We start from the raw sequence: 20390 nt of genomic DNA, 5'->3' as shown, positions 1-20390 counted from the left end.
GGACAAAAATGTTTAAATCTGATTTTATGTTTATTCTGCCATTTTTCTTAACTCCTTATGAATAAGAAATTAAAAATTCCTCATCAATTTGGAGATGATCATAGACACTTCTAACACATTTTGCATTTTATATTATCAGAAACCTCTTAGAAAAATACTGACTTATGGACAGCAATTTGAGGTTTCCTTAGGTGCTCAGAACATTTATTTCTATGTGGCCAGGACAGAATGTGTCACTAGCTTTACCTTGGACAACCATCATTAGGCAGGTTGTAAATAATCATTTCTCAGACCACTAAGCATTTTCCTCCAGTTCATACATAAATGGGCAGAGGTCTTACTTGCAATTTCAAGAGAAGTGGTGAATTTTCTCCTCAACACATGTGGCATAGACATTACCTAAAAGGAATAAAGTCTTATTAGGTTGTGTACCAACATGTAAATCAATAGTCACTGAGGTTCTTCTGCCACAGTTTAAGCCTCGCCTTTCTTTACCCTCGCACAAATTTGATGGACGTATCAGTTAGCGAATCAAATGCCTGCCATGCCTACCTCACTGTGAATTGTTAATTAGAATTGTTAAGTGGCTCCCTTCCCCCCCCCCCCTCTACCATGGTTTTTAGTGGCTCCCTTTCCCCCCTCTACCATGGTTTTTAGCATTGTGCCGTTTGCAACTTGCAGTTTACAATGCTAGTGTCAGAAAAATCATGAGGGCTGTGTTCATTATCAATCACTAACAAATAGTTTAAACACTAAATTGGGCAAAAATGTACTAGGCCAGAGCTAGACCTAAGGTTTAACCCAGGATCATCCCGGGTTCGTCCCTGCCTGAGCGCTGGATGTCCTGTGTGGCACTTAGATGAATAGGTTTGACCCCAGGACAATCCTGGGATAAACCTTAGGTCTAGCTACGGCCCTAGTCACTTGCTCTGAAGTAATTCCAAATTAGTCTGATAGACGTGAGACCATGGCCACAGCTAGACCTAAGGTTTATCCCTGGATCATCCAGGGGTCAAACCTGTTTATCTAGGCGACACACAGGGGATCCAGTGCTCAGGCAGGGGCGAACCCTGGATGATCCCAGGATAAACTTTAGGTCTAGCTATGGCCTAAAATAAGTCACATACTTGGGTGGATTTCAACTAACAGCAAAAAACCCCACCCACTCTTTTCCATCCCCACAAGAAACACAACTACAGCACTTTGGCTTTGATGTGTCCCATTGGCATCTCAGTAAATGTGCAACTCACTTTGAAGTCATCAGGTGATGCTGTAACAGGAGAGTCTGAACACTGGTCCTCTAGAGAGTCATGTGCATTTCTGGGATGCTGGAGAGTGAACACCTGGTAGGTGGAAGACATGAAAGACATTGCTCTGGTTTGTTGTAGTGCAAAAACCAAAACCAAACTCAGCTAGATGCTGCCAAATGTTGGCAGCAGATGTTTTTATAGTACTGTTGTTTTTATGTTTTTAAATTTTGTATACTTTTTATTGTTCACTGTTTTAAACTTTTGTAAACTGCCCAGAGAGCTTCAGCTATGGGGCGGTATATAAATGTAACAAATAAATAAATAAATAAATAAATAAGTTGTGGTAGGTTTTCTGCTACCCTCAGTGCAGTTAGCTGATGGGTCTCTTCATGGACACCTCAGCTAACTGGGCTGATGGGTTCAGTCCAAAGATTACGTGGCTTCTGGCTTTTGTGCCTCGACCACTCTAGATCTGCACCATGGAAAAGTGGTACAATGTGCTATTAAAAATACTACCCAAGATGGGAGAAGCCAACCGAAAACAATGTATTTATATAATATAGGGAAAGGAATGACAGAGACAGGTCCAAGAGTTTTCATGAAGTCCTCTCTCTGCTGCATGTATAATTTGATTTAACTCTTAATTATATCATTATATAATTAAGATATATAATTATATCTTAATTATATGGCTACTAGGAGGAGGGCTTTCTCCGCTGTGGCACCCCGGTTGTGGAATGAGCTCCCCAGAGAGGTCCGCCTGGCGCCTACACTGTACTCCTTTCGTCGCCAGCTGAAGACCTTTTAATTCTCTCAGTATTTTAACATTTAATTTTAACTTAAATTTAAATCTTACTGTTTTAACTCTGTATTTTTAATCTTATATCAATTTTGCTGCATGGTTTTATCCTGGTTGTGCTTTTTATATTGTATTTTGTATTTGTGCTTTTAACCTGTTGGTTGTTTTATTATGGTTTTAATTTTTGTGAACCGCCCAGAAAGCTTCGGCTATTGGGCGGTATAAAAATGTAATAAATAAATAAATAAATAAATATGTGATTTCTATTAGTGAAGTGCTTTGAGAGCTGTGGATCAGAAGTGTCACCACCAATCAGTAGTAGTATTATTAGTGTCCTTATTAATTAGTAATATTCATTACTAGTATTACCATTTTATATGTGAACTGCTTAGGGATTTTATTATATTTAGGAAATACCAAATAAATAAATAAATATTTTGAAGCATTAACTTCAAATCTATTCGTAGCAATCACTTTCATTGTTGCCCTCAAAAGCCTGATCTATAAAATGATCCCAGCTTTCTTTGCTGCCTACAACTCTAATGCCAGCAGCTCCCTCCCAGAATGTCTACATGATGCCACCTCTCTTCCTTCTTCCAAGCTCCGGTACAAAACTTACATTTCCTAGGATGCCTTTGGCTTAAGTCCTAATCCCCAATAGAAACTGAGCCTTGGCTTGCAGTCACCTCAGTCTCCCTCCCACCATTTCCTTTCTTCCCAAACCTGTCTTAATCCAGAGGGTAGAGACCTGCCTTTTGCTTGTGTTGCTCTGTAAAGTACTACACTGATGTCACTATGTAAATAAATACAATTATTAATTAAGCAGACACATCATGTAATCGACATGTGTTTACCCTGAAGTCCAATTCTAGAATTTGTTTAGAATTTCAGTCCTAGAGGTGATATAGTGTTGCCCATGGGAAAAGTATCCAGGGCTTCTTCGCTAGAAATCCTTTCATTTTGAGCCTTTTATGACTCTAAGCTCTTATTCGCTTTCACATACACGTTAAATGTGAGCGCACTACTATTGCAAGTGAATTTTATGCATCTGTGTAATGCAGGAAATATTTAGTTTTAAGCTAACTGCATTAATCTAAGGGTCCCCTTCTGGCTTTCATAAATAACCACTTAAAAAGAACAACATGGTAGCCCATAAGAAAAAAAATCCACAATCCATACTTTTATTAGGACCAACCAAAATTCCTCAAAATTGTGCAAGGTTTCAGATTTCCCAGAACTCTTCATCAGGCAAAAGAACAGGAAATAGGGGGAAATTGGCCTGGTGTTATGGCCATGAGTCGGAAGCAACCGAACGAATAAACAACAATGCTCTCAATAACAAGACCTGCAGTCTCCATTAGCCAATAGTAGGTGTTACAGATAACAGAATACATCTAGCAGGGCATTTGGGGAAGCAGGAACAATGGCTGATCTCCATTTCTGAAAGCACAAAGGCTGGCTATAAGTAAACACTGCTGTTCTTTGTAAAATATAGGTCTACTCACCTGAGTGCTTGACTTCTTCTTGGATTTTTCCACTGGTTTAACTGTCAGTCCAGCAGCACTCAGAGCTGCTATTCGGGATTCTATATCAGATACCTTTAGAGCAAATAGCACATGTCATTCCTTTCTAAAGTTGATGCAACTCTTTTTACCAACATAAATACAACATACACGTACACACACACTTCAAGGCATTGTAGCAATAGTGAAGAGAAAAAGGGGAGAGCAAAGCTCTGGGGCTATAAATCTATATTTTTATTCTTAAAATAGTTCTTAAATGTACTCAACATGTTTCGGACATTGTCCTTCGTCAGGAGCTACATATTATTATTATTTATTTATTTATTTATTTATTTATATAGCACCATCAATGTACATTGATGGTGAAACATATGAAACATATGCCACAAGAGTGCCATTTCAGTTGGCACTTGTTATGTAGGTGGACTGATCCTATTGATGATTTCCTTTAATTGTTGTGGTGCAAATGGTGGCCAGTGCTGTGGTAGCATTCTGAACCTGGTAAGTGGGGCAAACGTGTTGTGGTTTTGCCTATTGACAAACATTCCATCTCCAGGCATTCTCAAAAATATGCAATTTAATGCTTTTTATTTTTAATAAGCTGAACTCCATTTTCAGTGTTAACATGATGGTCATGGTGCTAGCATTATGCTAGTAATGGCAAGATACTACAGGAAGGAACTATATTTTTATTAGAACCAATTATTTTCTCCTCTTATTTTGGAGTCACCAGAACTCTGGGACAAAATAGTTTTATCTCCAGAAAACAAGGCTTACCTCACTCTCTGTGTGTTGCACCTGAGCCATTGCGGAAGCCACTTTGTCTTCCAGTTCGGACAGCTCTGAATCTGTGTTTCCACTGTGTCGGGCACCGTCATCGTGGTCTCCTAGCTTCTCCTCTAGCCCATCTGCCTTTCCAGCAGTAATATACACCTGAAATCAACAATACAAGTCCAAGCTAGGTATTTTAAATGTTATCTTCCAAATCAGTGGATTTATTTTGAATTTGTAATGCTTTTCGTTTTCATAGGACATGCTTAAGTGTGCAATCAAATACACACTTACCTGGGAGTGCATCTCAATGAACTCAATGGGGGCTTACTTTGAATACACATGTATATGCTTTGTTGTAAATGATCTTTGGTCTGGTGAAGATCAATGCTTATAGCTCCAAGCATCTGTCTTGCTGAATTGACAGTTTCTTTACATCTCACCATGGCCCGACTCAAAATGACTGCAGTGTTTCCTTGCCTCCCTAATATTTCTAAGTCAAGCAACAAGTTGAGGAACTGTCTTGTAAAATGCCAGAAGCATTGCTTTCCTAAACACATAGACTTGTTTCACAGTTAACCCATGGTTTGTTGCCTAACCAGGTTTTATCTGGTTTGTTTTCTCAATCCTGGGGTTGTTTCTGTCCTCCTTCACCCACTCCCTCCTTATATCCTGGGTGCCTTTATGGCACTGTAGTATTCAAATGTAGAGTGGCTAAGTTTTATTTTTTACTACTCTTGCCCGCTGCCTCTGTAGTCTATTGAAACAATCCATGAACAATCCAGGATTCTGGGTTCACACATAATGACAATCCATGGTTTAAACAACCCACAGTTCACAATCCAACAACAAACCATGGCTTATCTTTTTGGATTGTTCACATTTAACAAACCATGGTTTGTTAATAATGTGGGTTTGCACATCATGACACCCAGAATTCAACAACCCATGGGTTAAATAAAGCATAGATTAGCATTATCTGTGAACCACATAGTATCTGTATTCCAACTAGATTCTTTCAAATGGAAAATGGTCACGTACATCTAGTTGAATAAACATAAAACAAATTCTTGTAGGTACTGTTGATTTGTAGCCCACGCACACAATCCATCCTATGGCCATCTATTGCTGCCTTATACCAAATCAGACTGTCTGTCTATCTAGCCCAATACTCCCTACTCAGATTAGCTGTGGCTCTCCAAAGCCTTAAGCAGAATAAGGCCTTTCTCATGGGCCACTTATGGATCAGTAACTAATCTTAAATAACAGGAAGCAGAGGTTAGGATGAAACAGATAATTCTTGTAACGGAGGGTAGTAAGAAATGGGATCACCAAAGGATCATTTCCCCCTAATTGGTGTCTTCCATATATGTTGGACTACAAATCTCAGTATTCCCAGCCAACTGCCCAAGGATCTGTATTGAAGTTGGTGTTGTTTAAATTATTTATAAATTACCTAGGGTTAAAAGTGAGCAGTGAATAAGCCAAATTTATGGATGATCCCAAATTATTCAGGATGATGAAAACTCAGTGTTCATTTTAGAACTCAGTGTTCTTTTTAGAACTCAGTGTTCTTTTTGGAACAAAGAGTTCCAAAAAACATTTCCAAACAAACAGGCAACAAAACTGCAATTGAATAAGTAACTTGAGTATTTTACAGTAAGTAACTATAAAATAAGGCACACTGGGACAAAAACAACAACTAACTTTAAATACAAACTTATTGGGTCTGTGCTGGGAGGTGGTTAACATTAATTTAGTGTGGCAGCAGTGAAAAAGGCAAATTCCACACTACAGATTATTAGGAAAGGCACTGAAAATAAAACTGCCAGTATCATAATCTATCTATCTATCTATCTATCTATCTATCTATCTATCTATCTATCTAACACTTAGGTATGTTTCCGTAAAGGCATCAGCTGATACAGGTTGCTAAGCAACAGTAACAACATGTAACGTCAGCTGATACAGGTTGCTAAGCCCCTTGCCCAACTCCTCCAGGCCTTCCAAGGTAATCCTACCCCCCTTTCTGCCTCTTTGCTCCCTCCCACGAAGGGGGCAGCACCACGGTCTGGAGCATGAGTGAGGCACGGCTGGGGCCCTTGGGGGCTGGGTGGGAGGCCACTCACCTGCTGCGAGCCCAGGCCCCGGCCTAACCTCATGCCAGTTGGGTGGGCGGCCCAAGTCTGACAGGAACCCCAGGGAGAGGGGGACACCTGCTCCCCCTCCCTCTGACCTCCCTGCCCCCCGGTCTGCCAGACAGCACTGTATCAGCAGCCTCCAAGCAGCCCCCACCCCCACGATGATATTTAATTAATAAACTTTAAGATATGCTACAACGGCGTATGTTATGCCAGGTACAGCTAGTATCTCTATATAACTCCGTGGTGTGGCCACACTTGGTATAGTATGTACAGTTAGGGTTGCCCCATTTCAATAAAGGTATAACAGAAGTAGAAGAAAGGGTGAAGAAAAGGATAACCAAAGGATCAAGGGGTTAAAGCATTTACAGTGTGAGAAAGGGTTAAAGAATATTGGGCTTATTATTATTATTATTATTATTATTATTATTATTATTATTATTATTATTATTTTATATAGCACCATCAATGTACATGGTGCTGTACAGAGTAAAAGTTGGAAAAGTATGATATGGTAATGGCAAGGAAGATGACTGAGGTTTATAAAACTATGCCTGCATGCATAGCATGAAGAAAGTGGATAGAGGGATTTTTCTCCTTTCTCATAATTCTATTTCTTTTTTATTTATTTAAAATATTTTTGAATCACATTTCTTAAAACAGTAATACAGCCATCAATTAAAAGAGAGCAGAGTGATCCTAAAAAACCTGCATCTACGTTGTCCACTCTGTGGGGACCTGTCTGCTGAAAAGAAGTCTGCCAATTGCATGTCCCATCACAGGGACATTGACAAGGTGATTCGGCCAGCTTCCCCTCTGCAGGCATACCTCCAGTGTACGGAGGTGGCGGATTCAGCAGGAGATGCGATGGTGGTGTAATGGCCAGAATTCGCAGCTCCTTATTCTCTCTTCATGCCATATGAATCGTGTGAAGAAAGGGAGATTAAGGTCATCTGAATCAGGAAATTACCTGCAGGTTTGTACTCTGAGAACATCATCAGGCAAGCATTTTATCGCATGCTCACTACTGCCCACTTACTGCCCATCTTTTAGATTATGACATTTGCCTCCTGCTATTCCCACTCATTTTTCTGTCACAAAATAGGCCGCTTTTAATATATCTTTTTAAAAATGGAATGTGCCACCATTTTCTGCTGTGTGCAGAAAAGGTGGCACAAAAATGCCCCCTGAATGAGCCACATGGTTCTCTCCCCATGTGAAGAGATTGTTGCTATTGTGGGACAGCAGCAGAAGCCCAGAGCAAATGTGAAAATCCACCCATCTGATGATGCTTTGAGAGCATTTCCTTACCGTCACTTCTCTGCCCACACTTTTGTCCCTCGTTACTTCTTCTTTCAAAAGAGGAAGTAAACAATGTGCAAGTGGCCCATTCAGTGGCCCATTTTGATCGTGCTGCTGCTTCTGCACACAGCAGGAAATAGCGGCAAGTTCTGTCTCAAAAATAATTTGGATTTACCAAGGTATTTTTTGTTATGTGAAGAAAGCTAGAAGGGGCAGGTGGAGCGCGAGATGCAGAACATGGTGAGAGCGACCCACAAAAATCCATGATTGCCCAGTGAAAACCGTGCAATAAAATACTCATCTCATGACGCCCTGAAAGGACAGCTCCCAGTCTCTTTATGTGTGCTTATGCATGTGTAGGTGAAAAACAGCAGTTTTGGACTTTGAATAGGTAGAAAGAAACCGAAAGGCTGAGCATTTACAGCTCAAGGTCGCTGTGCTGATAACAGCAGCATGGGATTGAAAGCATCTTGCCTGTCCTGAGGCATGTCCTGAGAATTGCTGCAGGGCCTGAAGGGGTGTGGTGTGATTGCTCTCAGCAGCTGAGTGGGCGAGGAGTCTCATTCTGATTCCTGACTCCAAGCTGAGCAGAAGCAGAGAAGAGGAGCTGTCTCAGCTGGCTTAGGAGCTACAAATCAGTGTGGCGGTAGAAGTAACCAGCCACATTTATTCTGGTGTTATGTGATCTTAAAGTTTTTAAACTGGATTTTATGGTTTTAGTTGTAAACTGCCCAGAGAGCTTAGGCTGTTGGGCAGTATAAATATGTAATAAATAAAAAAATACAAATACAAATACAAATACAAAAGGAAGCCAGCCCCCAGAGAGTGAGCGATCAGAGCAAGCAAACAGGAGTTTGTCAGGGGGAGTTCGGCAGGGGAGGTCAAGGGGGAGGTCCCTGACAACAATAAAAATTCTTCTCGTAAGACATATTCATATAGTAGGGGACCTTGTTGTGCACCTTCAGAGAGGACGACAAAGCACAGGCAATTCCAATACAATCTGAAAGGAAGAAACAAAATGGAAATAGACAATATGAATGGAAAAGAGTCTCTAGTGGTGGTGACCTGCAAAGTGTGTGCAATGTTCTTGTTCCTGCCTGAGATCGACGTGGCGTACACCTGCAACAAGTGTAAGCTGGTTACCCTATTGGAAGAAAAAGTGAGAGGACTTGAGCAGTGAGTGTCCACACTCCAAGGAATAAGAGAAGGCGAAAAGTTCTTAGACAGAACAGTCGAACTGCAACAGCAACAAGAAGCACAAGAGATTAAAGAGCAACAGCAAGCTGAAGTAGAAGTGGAGAATGCTGAGGCGAGGGAAGCCAATGAAGAGGAAACTCCCTGGAAAAGAGAGATAGTTAGGAGCAGAAGACCTAGATGACATTCTGCACCAGTGGAAGCATTAGAGCTATGTAATACTTTCAGCTATTGGAAGATGAGATTGGAGGACAGTTTGCAGAGGAAGAATTACAGGGAACCCCATGCAATAGTGAACAAGAGGCAGAACATCAGTCGACCCAGAAGAAGAGAAGAGTTGTCATTGTGGGAGACTTCCTTCTGCATGGGATTGAAATCCAAGTATGTCGTGAAGACCCATGGACTCACCAGGTATGCTGTCTCCCTGGAGCACAGATTAGAGATGTGACTGAAGGGTTACCAAAGCTGATAAAGCCCACTGACACATACCCTTTTCTTCTCATCCATGTGGGAACAAATGATATTGCCAAGTGGAGCTATGAAGAAATCATGTCAAACTTTGAAGCTCTGCGAAGGAAATTCAAGCACTTTGGGGCCCAGATAGTTTTCTCATCCATCCTCCCAGTTCTTGGAAGAGGATTAGAAAGGTAAAGAAAAATAATCTGGGTGAATGATTAGCTATGAAGGTCCCATGGATTCTGGGACCATGGGCTATGCTACTTGGAAGATGGACTGCTGGCAAGGGATGAGTTGCACCTCACAAGGGCTGGGAAGAATGTGTTTGGCTACAGTGGCAAATGACCGGGCAAATCCGGTCATATGGTCACCCTAGTTGAAAGTGATATGTGAATATAAAAAAGCATTGTTTTCACTACTGTTAAAAATCAGCTATGAGAAAAAAACATGGGAACAATGTGTGTAAAATCAGAAGTGGGAATTTATTATTATTATTATTATTATTATTATTATTATTATTATTATTAAATCATTTTAAAAAATTTCAAGAAAATATAGTATTCTTATGTTGAAAAGGCCTTGAAACTTGTTTGTTTTATAACTCCTGAAGAAGGAGACATCCTCTCCAAAATGCACAGAGCACAATAAATTTTATTTATTTCTTGAGCACCAGAGTTTGCCTCCTCCTTCGTCATTCATTTATGGTGCCTTTCCCTCCACATTTGTGCTATGTGGTTAAACCATGGTTATGAAGCCACCATGGTTAGGAAAAACATGTTACACACAGCATTCCAAACCATCATAGTTAGCTCAAAACGCTTAACCTTCATGGCTTTGTGTTATTATTTATTTATTATTTATTTATTTATTTAGAATTTTTATATACCGCTCCTCACTGAAAAAATTTCGGAACGGTGTACAAGGTAAAATGAAAATAAAAACAGAATAAAACAGTTAAAACAAAATTTAAAAAGAAGCAAAAAACAACAACACAGAAATCCAAGGCTGCATGTTAAAGAAAGGCTTCTTGGAATAAAGATGTTTTCAGGAGGCGCCGAAAGGAGTACAAGGTTGGAGCCTGTCTGACCTCCAGAGGCATGTGTTATGTTTGAACCGGCCCTGTAAGTCTCCAGTGCCATCTCTCAGCCAAAAGAAACTAAATTCTGCAAGGCTGCCTGATGCGTCTTGCTTCTTGGAAGTGGAGAGCATGTAGCACAATAATGTTGTCTTGTACCTGGACCACTTACTGCACATGACAGGCATTTCCATAATTACACAATATATTCATATATATCAGCAAACCATATAGCCTTGTGAGGTAAGCTAACTTTATTATCCTCATGTTGGAGAGGATGGAGTGGGTGCGGAGATTGCGAGATAGTACTTTGCATAAAGTCACCTAGTACATTTATGGTTGGGATGAGATTAGAATTTGGGACTTCCAATCTGACAATTAGCCACCACGAAACAGTGTACTAAACTCACCTTTTCCCACTTGGCTTATATTTATGGATCTGATCCCACCCGCCGCCACCCAGTCATTCTTATATTTACTTATGTATCAAAAGACATTAGTAACCAGCAAGTTGCTATGTGCATAACTCCTGGCACCTTTAGGGAATAGTTTCCTAGTCTGAAATATCTATTTTCACACTTGCAAGGTCAAAGTAGCTTGCATGCATGGGCTGACTGCATGCTTTTCTTCTTCTTCTTCTTCTTTTTAAATCGGCCTCTAAGGCTTGCTGCTAAGCCATAAGTTTCTTTCTAGTACTTCAAAGGGTTGGGGCAACTCCTTCCCATTTCTCAAGCTGCGCAGAGGATAGAATGATCACCCTAATGCTTCTATCCTTTCAATGTGTCATGCAGGTCTCTCTCTATGGTGTTAATGGCTCTCAAGCGCTCAGGCTGTGATGCCACAAAAAGCCCTACCTGGTAACCTCTGCAGGCTCTACACACAGGAGGAGAGTTATTTTAACCCATGTGCAGAGCAGCGGAAATGGGGGAATAAGAGAGAATGGCAGGCAGCGAAGCTGTGGGAAAGTGTGTGGAAGCTTTAATTGAAAGGCTCCACATTGTCCATGGAGGGCTCTCAGCCTCCCGAGGAGCCAAAGTAGCACTTTGATCTCGGATAATGTTCCACAGAATAAAGCTGCGACAAAGGCACCACCTCAAAAGGCAAGTGAAGAGGCAGCCACCATTAGGCAGAGGCTTCTGAGAAGCCACAAAGGAGCTATCTGATACCTTAGAGACCAGGAAGGGGACTGTTAGTGGTGGCCATTTGTCTCCAAGGGGGGGGGGCATTTTTAATTTGACCGCTTCTCCATTCTGCCAATGAGAATACCAGGTATTCAATAGCATGGTGTGGTGGGGGCTGGGGGGAAAAAAAGATAATTTATACAATGTGAATTCACACATTTTAAATACATATTCAAAATGTCACCACAGCATTCAATTACTGAATTCCTATTAGCAGTTCTGCATAAAACTTATTTTCAGATTTTGATTTTTCAAGGGAGTAAGCATGGCCTTTAATGACAGCATTATCTGTGTATTAAAATGCAAAATCCATTGATTATACTCAAAATTTCATACCAAACCACTGGAGTTTAGAACAAAGACCTTTTGCCCCCAAAATGCAAATTATGATTATTTCTGATTTAGGAAGCCCAATAAATATGTATCACTCTATCTTGTACTGATATGGTTACTTCTGCTGTCTTGAATTCAGTACTTTTGTCAACACAGCTGAAAGGACTCAGGACATGTCATTTATTTGCAATACTTATACACTGCCTAAGGAAGCCGCCCTATGGGGCCCCTAGCCAGAGTTTGGGGGAAGGGCATAGGAGAATCCAGATTCCTGGGTCGGAGACAGCGTTCCTCGTCCTGCCCCCCGTCACTGGCACCGAGAGAGAGCTGCGCCCGGCTGCCTCTCTGAGGTAAAGGCAGTGTGGGGAGGGGGCTGGGGAAGTCAGGATCTGACTTAGGCCAAACCCCGCCCCCGCCCCGCCAGCCTCCTTCACTCCTGCTCCAACACACCTCAGCTGGCCAAGTGAAGAAGTCCACGGAGCCAAAATGCAAAGGCCCAGGACGCTTGTGAGCCTCGAAGTTTGGAGGCTGATGTGCAGTGCCAAGAATTTCATCCTTAAGACATGGAAATCCCTGCATTTTGCTATAGATTCATGCTCAGATTGCAACCTGTGACCTTTGGGCATTGTCAGAGTCTCAGGCTTACTCATTGGAGCCTCTAATCTTGAATGTATGAATTCCATAATTACGGTTAAAGGGTCTACAAACTAAAAGAATTTGCATGTTATGGGGGGTGGATTTTGGGAATGCAGAGTTGATATCAAACAGAGTTGCTGTCACATTACAGAGTACATTGGATTTGGGAGTCTGATTCTTTAGTTCCAAAACATTAACATGCCAGAGACTGCTTTTGATCAGAAAGTGAGTTGGATTGGGCATGTGGGCAAGTCTAGAGGACTGCAGACCATGGAGTATGCTGATGATATGACAGCCAGCTGTCTCCAAGCTCTGGCATGTGCCAATTAAGTCATTGCTAATGCACTTCTAAGTACTGGTGGGGACAGTTGTGATGGTGGTGGATATTTTAGATACCCCAAATTTGAACTTAATTTCAATGTCCAGTTAAACAGTTCTGTACATCTGAACTATTTCTGAATTTGTGTGTGTTCATCTGTCTCCAATATCATTTCATTCTTCATCTCTCTGACCTCTTATCACTTTGTTTTCACAGGCAACTAAATTTTCAATTATCTCTTCCCCGTAGAGATGTGAATGACCAAGATCTCATGGAAAAAAGATTTTGCTAAAAGTTCAGGGGTATACAGTTCTTGCTGTTATTGGCACTGTTGTTGCTTATTTTTACTGTTGGCTTTTATTGTGTTATTACGATTTTATTATGTTCATGTTTTATTGTTCTTAGTATTTTTAATAGTTTTTAATGTATTTTATTGTTGTAAGCCATCTTGTGAGAGCTTCTGAGTTCTGACCTGAAAGGCGGCCAAGAAATGTTTTAAATAAATAAATACAAATTTAAGTTCTGGGAGTCACATCGGGTGTCTGCTGTAGTGGCAGGGGATACGTGTGCGTGTGTGTGTGTGTGTGTACACACACACTTCATACACATCCCAGCAGCAACAGAACTTCATCTTTCAACAACAGCATCAAGGTATTGCAGTCCCCCCTGCCTCAACACAGCCACCCCAATCTAATCACCAAAAAAGAAGAAAATGCTCTAGGAAAAAGCTCTATGGTTCCTTTCATATAGCAGTAATGTTGTGTCTCTCAGACTGCTCATACTTTTGATGGGAGGCAAATGATGAGGCTTGGTAAGTAATCTACAAAGCTTTTATTAAGCAACAAATGTCTCTTCAACCCAAATAGAGTCTACTTCTTTGAAACAACCCCCTAGGCAAAACTATGCAAACTAAGCAAGACAACTGTCCATTCAAGAAGAGAAAGAAGTTACTTCTCAAATGCCCGTAACTTCAAAGTGCCTGGTGCGTTGGTAGGTTCTGGTGTAATCTCTCCGACTTTCTCACGGCTTCTTTATGCGCCGTGCATTTCAGCTTCCAGCAGATCCTACCATCAGTTAATGTTTCAGAACACTCACTCCCGGAAGCACATTCACTTCCCACTGAGTGTGTAGGATTTGGCCTTGAGGAGGTAACCTCTGGAGGGGGCTGACTCCCAGCTGGGAATCGCCTGTGAGAGCTTCCTCCCCCACTGGTATGGGCCTGCTGGTGTCTGGCACTGCATCTTCTAGTTCTGATTCTGATCCTGATTGATTACCTGAAACACCTTCTCCCGAAACATGGGCAGTACGGTTAGACATGACAAGTAATCTCATTCCTAGAGCATCCAAGAAAGTAGGCAGGCACTTTCAACTACTGCTAGGAATGAGGTTCCTGCTCTGCAGTAGGAACGCTAAACCTGAGCACACTTTTTCCTGCCACACCCCACCCCATTTTCACAGCGATGGCAGATGCTGGGGGTCTAGTGGCTGTTAGAAAGAGCTTGGGGACTGCCTAGGGCCTACACTTTTTGTTCCCCTTTCTTAGATGGTGAAGAAAGTAGCCTTTCATGGACTGGTATAGACAGCCTGGCTCAAGTTCAATTCTTTGATGCCAAAGCTATTCATTAAGAGATGCATCATGATGCTCAGCGACAACAATAAAATGGGAAATGATGGACAAAGAAGCCATTAGAAACCCAAAGGAATGCAAACCTCTCTGTTTGGTGCTAATGGAACATCTCAGAAGGAAGAATACCCACTGAGAGACTAGGAAGCAGCAAGAGGGACACAAGATCTTCCATCTATTAATTATAATTGAATCCTTCATATGTTATAACGTCAGAAGGAGCTTAGCCAAAACGATCAGTCCAGATCCATAGGCTCTTGGGCAGGATCTACACTATTCATTACACCGTTGTTTAAGTGCATTGTTGCATCCTCCCTTGCTACGTTACAAAATGCAACTTGAGCCCAGTCAATCAAAATACCTTTTCTTCTATTGTTTTACCCCGGCACACTTTTCTTTAGAACGTTCTTCATTATGCTCATACCGGCTCTGAAGTAAACCTCCTTCTTCAGGTGACTCTGAGCTAGACCTGCCAGGATAAGCCGGCAGGGAGGCGGGGCGACGCATAGGGACAAGGGAAGCCCTGCAGCGTCTTAAAGGGGCCACGTGCACCCCGAAAGATAAGCGGTTTTTTTAAAAAATTAAGCCTCTGTCCCCTCTTTCACCACCCTCCCTCCCCCTCCCCCTCGTTGTGTTGTGCCAGCTCTCCCTCCCCTAGAAAAGCCCTCACTTGTCCTAAGCAGGAAGCAAAGACCATGGTCACGAGACATGACTTTGAAAGACGGCATTGAAAGCAACGAAAGGTTGGGGCACATTGTTAGTTTTAAAACGATTTTAACAGAAAGTGGAACGGTTTTAAAAGTCAGAAGAAACGTAACAACAACAGCATCACGTGACTGCTGACGTCATCTCTGCCAACTTGTTACGTTTCATCTAGACAAGTGTAGACGGGCCCTTGGAATCATTAATCCTTGGTAGAAGATGGTAAAGTTTTATATTAGCAGTGACAAATAACATTTATTTTGCAAAGACTTTTCAGTTTAAGAAGAACGATTTTCCTACTTAGCCTAATGGATTCTGCTAGGCTGAAAATGTAGGAATCCACTTCCCTATTTGTTGACTGACTAGCAGTCTCCTAAACCATGTTGGACAAGGGTGAATGTTTTATGCTGAATCCACTGGTAGTTTGGTCTTACATTTCAAAAGGTTTACAAAATCACCAGAGGCATATTTTTCTTAGAAGAAACTCCCACAGACTTCAATGGATGTATAACCCAACAAATGTGTTTAGAGTTACATTCTTAGTTACTGTATTGACATGTGGTGGCCCTTTATGGAATGTTTGAGAATCCTTGGCTTAGAGAATGCTCACAAATTCTTGAACTTGTGTTCACAATCGCAAAATGTGCACTTTAAAAATGCACAACTTTAAAAAAGCACAACTTAAACTGCATTTTAAAAAAATTCACACCACAAAAATGCAAAAGTTTTTTTTTTTTTTAAAAAATGTGCACCTTCCACTTTTGAATGAATCGAAAAACAAGCACAAATGAGAACAGGGGCAAGATGAACTGAGCTTTGAAGTAAAGTTTGGAGAATGTCAGCAAGCTTGAGCATCCCTGAGTCTCCCATCCCTGAACAGAAGTATAATATCCAGGTCAGGGGAAGGAATAGTTATTCTGCTTTAGGATTATTTTATAATGAAAAGCGAGTAATGAACGTCATTCATTCACTCATTCATTCATTCATAAATAAATAAACATTCTGTATAAGTCAGGCCCCATTTGGAGTACTGTGCTCAATTCTGGGCACCGCATTTTAAGAAGGACATTGACAAAGTGGACCATATCCAGATAAGATCAATGAGGATGGTGAGAAGACTGGAATCCAAGACATACAGTATGAGGAACAGTTGAAAGACTAGGGGGTATGTTTAGCCTGGAGAAGAGAAGATGAAGGAGAAACAAAGTGGTGGGTTTCAGATACCCAAAGAGCTGTCTTACAGGAGATGGACCAGAATTGTTTTAATGATGATGATGATGATAAATAATAATAATAATAATAATAATAATAATAATAATAATAATAATTTCTTACCTGCCTCTCCATTTGGATTGAGGCGAAAAACAACAATAAGTATAAATACAGACCCTCTGTAGATCTAGAGGGCAGGACTAAAAGCAGTGGGTGGAAATTGCAAGAAAGCAAGATTTTGGCTAAGCAGTAAGAGAAACTTCCTAACACTGAGGATTGTTTGGCAGTGGAAGAGGTTGCCTCCAGAGGTGATGGGTTCTCCTTTGCAGGGGGTATTACGCAGCAGCTGGGTGGCCATCTGTCAGGGCTGCCGTAGCTGCATTCTGCATTGCAGAACCTGCATTGAGCCTTGGACTAGATGGACTCCAGCACCTATTCCAACTCTATGATTCTATATTAAGCACCCAGTCCTTATTGGGAAAGAAGTCCTACGTGGTTCAAATGGGTCTTATTTTTTTATCAAAAGTATAATTAGGATTATAAGAGTGCAACTACATGTGGCATTGAGAGATGTGCTATCAAATCTCCTTTTTTCAAAGTTTAAAAGCCCTGGTTCTGACTGGGAATGCAGTTCTGGGGCATTGTGTGTGTTTAAATAAGAGATGCAGAATAGGGGAGCGTTGAGGTGGGGAGGTCACGACCGCACCTACCAGCATTGGGAAGAGTGATTGGCCCTCCTGGCATGAGCCGAATCCTGTGTCCTACACACACCCCTCCTGGTATTTCAATTGGAGATAGCCCCACTCCTTAGAGGAGCCCAAGGATGCTCTGTTGGATGCAGAACCGCCATGAGCTGGATTAGGCCTGTGGGCTGGAGATTCCACATCTCTGGTTTAAACCCTTCTTATTACTTTTCTTTCGAGAAGAAAATAGCTTTCCCCCTGCCACCGCCCTCAAAATTGCTATTTACCCTGTCTGTATGATTGCCCCATCTGGGCAAATAAATTTACTGAAGCAATTTTGAATGGGAAAACATCACAGGGGGAAGGATTAACACACACACACACACACACACACACACACACACACACTCCTTCCCCTCCCCACATGGCTACTATTCAACTATTAAACAAAATACACGGTGGGAGATCTCCAATATTACATCTTGTTTTACCCCAAGTGTGATTTATTAATAGTACATAAGGGTGGATTCGAAGAGCCAAATTATCCAATGGTGATTTTGATTTTGAACAGCCTCACTGTTCCATCCTATGCAATCGTATGGACAATGTCATAAATGAGCATTATCTCCTGCAAGAGGCATGATTAGACTGTCTGAATCCACCCTAACACTTGCGTTATTGCAAGTAGCTGACTTGTACAGGCAAAGCAAGTTGGTTATGCCATAAGGGAGGTGAACTCAGATGCATGGTCAGACTTTCTGTAAGAGATGGTGAACAGAGGGAAAGGAAAGGCAGAATGCAAGGAAGGACCAATACCTTCTCAGCATCAGTAGGCAGCTCATCACTGGATATGCTCATTTCTGGTTTGGGCTCTTCATCCTTCTTTCCTCCTCCTCCTTCTCCTCCTTCTTCTTCAGATGAAACTGCTTTGTCACTAATGTTACTTGCCAGCTCTTCCAGTTTCTTCTTCAGTTCTTTCTCTTCTATGCTAGGATCAGTTTGCAACTCAGGAGCCAAAGGCTAGAATAATAATAATAATAATAATAATAATAATAATAATAATAATAATGAAATACTCAGGTTATATGATCTAGTTTGCTTCACCAAACTGTTTGAATATTTCAGTGGGTGCCTTTTAGGTTGACTAGAAACAATGATTCTACCAAAAACAAAACAAAAACCATCATGGAAGTGGGTGACTCATCTAGGATGGGTTGAGATTTAATTACAAAGGTAAGTCTGTGAGATTGTAAAACACTGATCTTTAGAAAAGGACATATTAGTGGTATGGTCAGTGGTGGTGATATTACCAGAATTATCGCTACTTAGTTCTGGTAACACTAGTAGTACATTAAATTGTGTTATGGGATATAAATGACTGTCTATTATTAATTGTGTGATAGGTACAGATTCTAGCAGAATTTCACTTACTTGTCCTGACTTGGGGTATGCAGAAAATGACTTAGGACTGTGGAGAATTTTGTACATTGGGATACAAACTCTATATGAAATTTATTATAAAGATCTGTGAGAAAGAAACTAGTTTCTTGTCCACTTGCACCCAAGAAGGATAATTGATAAAATCCATGAATTATGTCTTTCTGATACAACTGGTTTTCATGGATGGGTATTCCCATCCATGAAAGGAAAACATTACCTTTAAATCAAATCATAGATTCAATAATAATGAAAGGAAAAATTATATTGAAACAATACCCTAACTTCCAATTCAGTTTTCTGTCTATATTAAAAACAGGCCTGATAACACAACCAAAGGACAACATATGACATTTTTCTTTTGCATTTTAACAGGCACATAAAATCTACACTGGCTGAAATGTTCATTTTCTTCTGGTATCTAACCTACACATTAACAATGTTTTCCTATGCACATTGTGTCTGTTCATGGCAGACTCAAAGACTGGTTTCAGAGTCAGACAACATAATAAGCAATGGTGGTTTAAATAGTCAATAGTTTGTTATTAACCCACCATGGGTTATTGTGTGGAGGGTGTTTTTTAACTAATGGTTGGTTATTTCTACCCAGATGAATTTTAAACCTAAGAATTTTAAGCTGTTGTGATTATTTTAATATTATATTGTGTTTTTTATGCTTTTTAAACTAATTTTATGTGTTATATTTTATTTAGTGTTGTTCCCCACCTCGATCCACAGGGAGAGGCGGGTAATAAATATGTTGTTGTTGTTGTTGTTGTTGTTGTTATTATTATTATTATTATTATTTGGCTGAAATAACCAATGCTGTGCAGAGTTGGCTATTTGAACCACCATTGGTTATTGTGTTGTGTGGAGGGCACCATTGGTTATTTCCTCAGCCACCATTGGTTATTTTATCAGCCACAGAGTTGCAAGGCAAGAGTGGTCAAAGCAGTGGCTGCTTCTCTAGTCCAGCTGGCAAGATAGATTTTCAGCAGCAATAGCTGATGGGATACTAGCGGGAGTACTGAGGGGGGAGAGTGGGCGACTCAACTCAGTGTGGACTAATCGTCAATTCAAGCTGATCCTAATCCACACCAGGGTTGATTGTTATCATGTCATGTGGGGAGTGCCCCCTAGATAAATAACTGTCGAGTTTATTATTACTCCACCATGGACTGTTGCGTTGTCTGAATGCAGCCTTACTTTTAGTGTCCAATGTGAAAATGTCCCAAATAAGCACAGCCACATTCCACTTTTAATGTGAACAATAATTTCGGACAATAATTTATTTATATTTTATCTGTCATAAAGCTTTAAAAAGCTCTCGAAGTGGCTCACATTATATAACATTATTATAATATTCAATTACAACAACAAAAAACTATACAAGAAGACAAGGAACATATTATAATAAAAAAAACCATAGCAGTCGTAACAGACTTCATATATTTCCAAAATGAAGTCACAAATGTCAAATTCCTGCTGGCCTGTTGAGTTGCAGAAGGGATGCAGCAGCCTAACACAGGCCACAGCTAGACCTAAGGTTTATCCTGGGATCATCCAGGGTTAACCCCTGCCTGAGCACTGGATCCCCTGTGTGTCACCTAGATGAACAGGTTTGACCCCAGGACGATCCACGGATAAACCTTAGGTCTAGCTATGGCCACTGACAACACCACCGAAAAGGCCACTGTGCCAGCTAAGCCAGCCTCAGGCGAGGGTCCAGCTTCTATTTTATTTATTTATTTA

At 40.9% G+C, this 20390-nt stretch overlaps 1 protein-coding gene across 1 annotated transcript in view; it reads right to left on the bottom strand.

The window, feature by feature from the left end:
* Positions 1-20390, bottom strand: part of MLPH (melanophilin) — an 88264-nt gene that overhangs the window by 9083 nt on the left and 58791 nt on the right. The window contains exons 11-15 of the mRNA XM_063115868.1: positions 18018-18221; positions 4350-4505; positions 3555-3647; positions 1251-1343; positions 342-399 (exon numbers count right to left, since the gene is read on the bottom strand). Of these exons, the coding sequence (XP_062971938.1) occupies positions 342-399; positions 1251-1343; positions 3555-3647; positions 4350-4505; positions 18018-18221 (604 nt within the window). The remainder of the gene's footprint in view (positions 1-341; positions 400-1250; positions 1344-3554; positions 3648-4349; positions 4506-18017; positions 18222-20390) is intronic.

Source organism: Elgaria multicarinata, chromosome 2, assembly GCF_023053635.1.
Source record: "Elgaria multicarinata webbii isolate HBS135686 ecotype San Diego chromosome 2, rElgMul1.1.pri, whole genome shotgun sequence".
NCBI lineage: Eukaryota > Metazoa > Chordata > Lepidosauria > Squamata > Anguidae > Elgaria > Elgaria multicarinata.
Note: the sequence above shows the minus strand (reverse complement) of the source record. Positions and strands in the feature narration are given on the sequence as shown.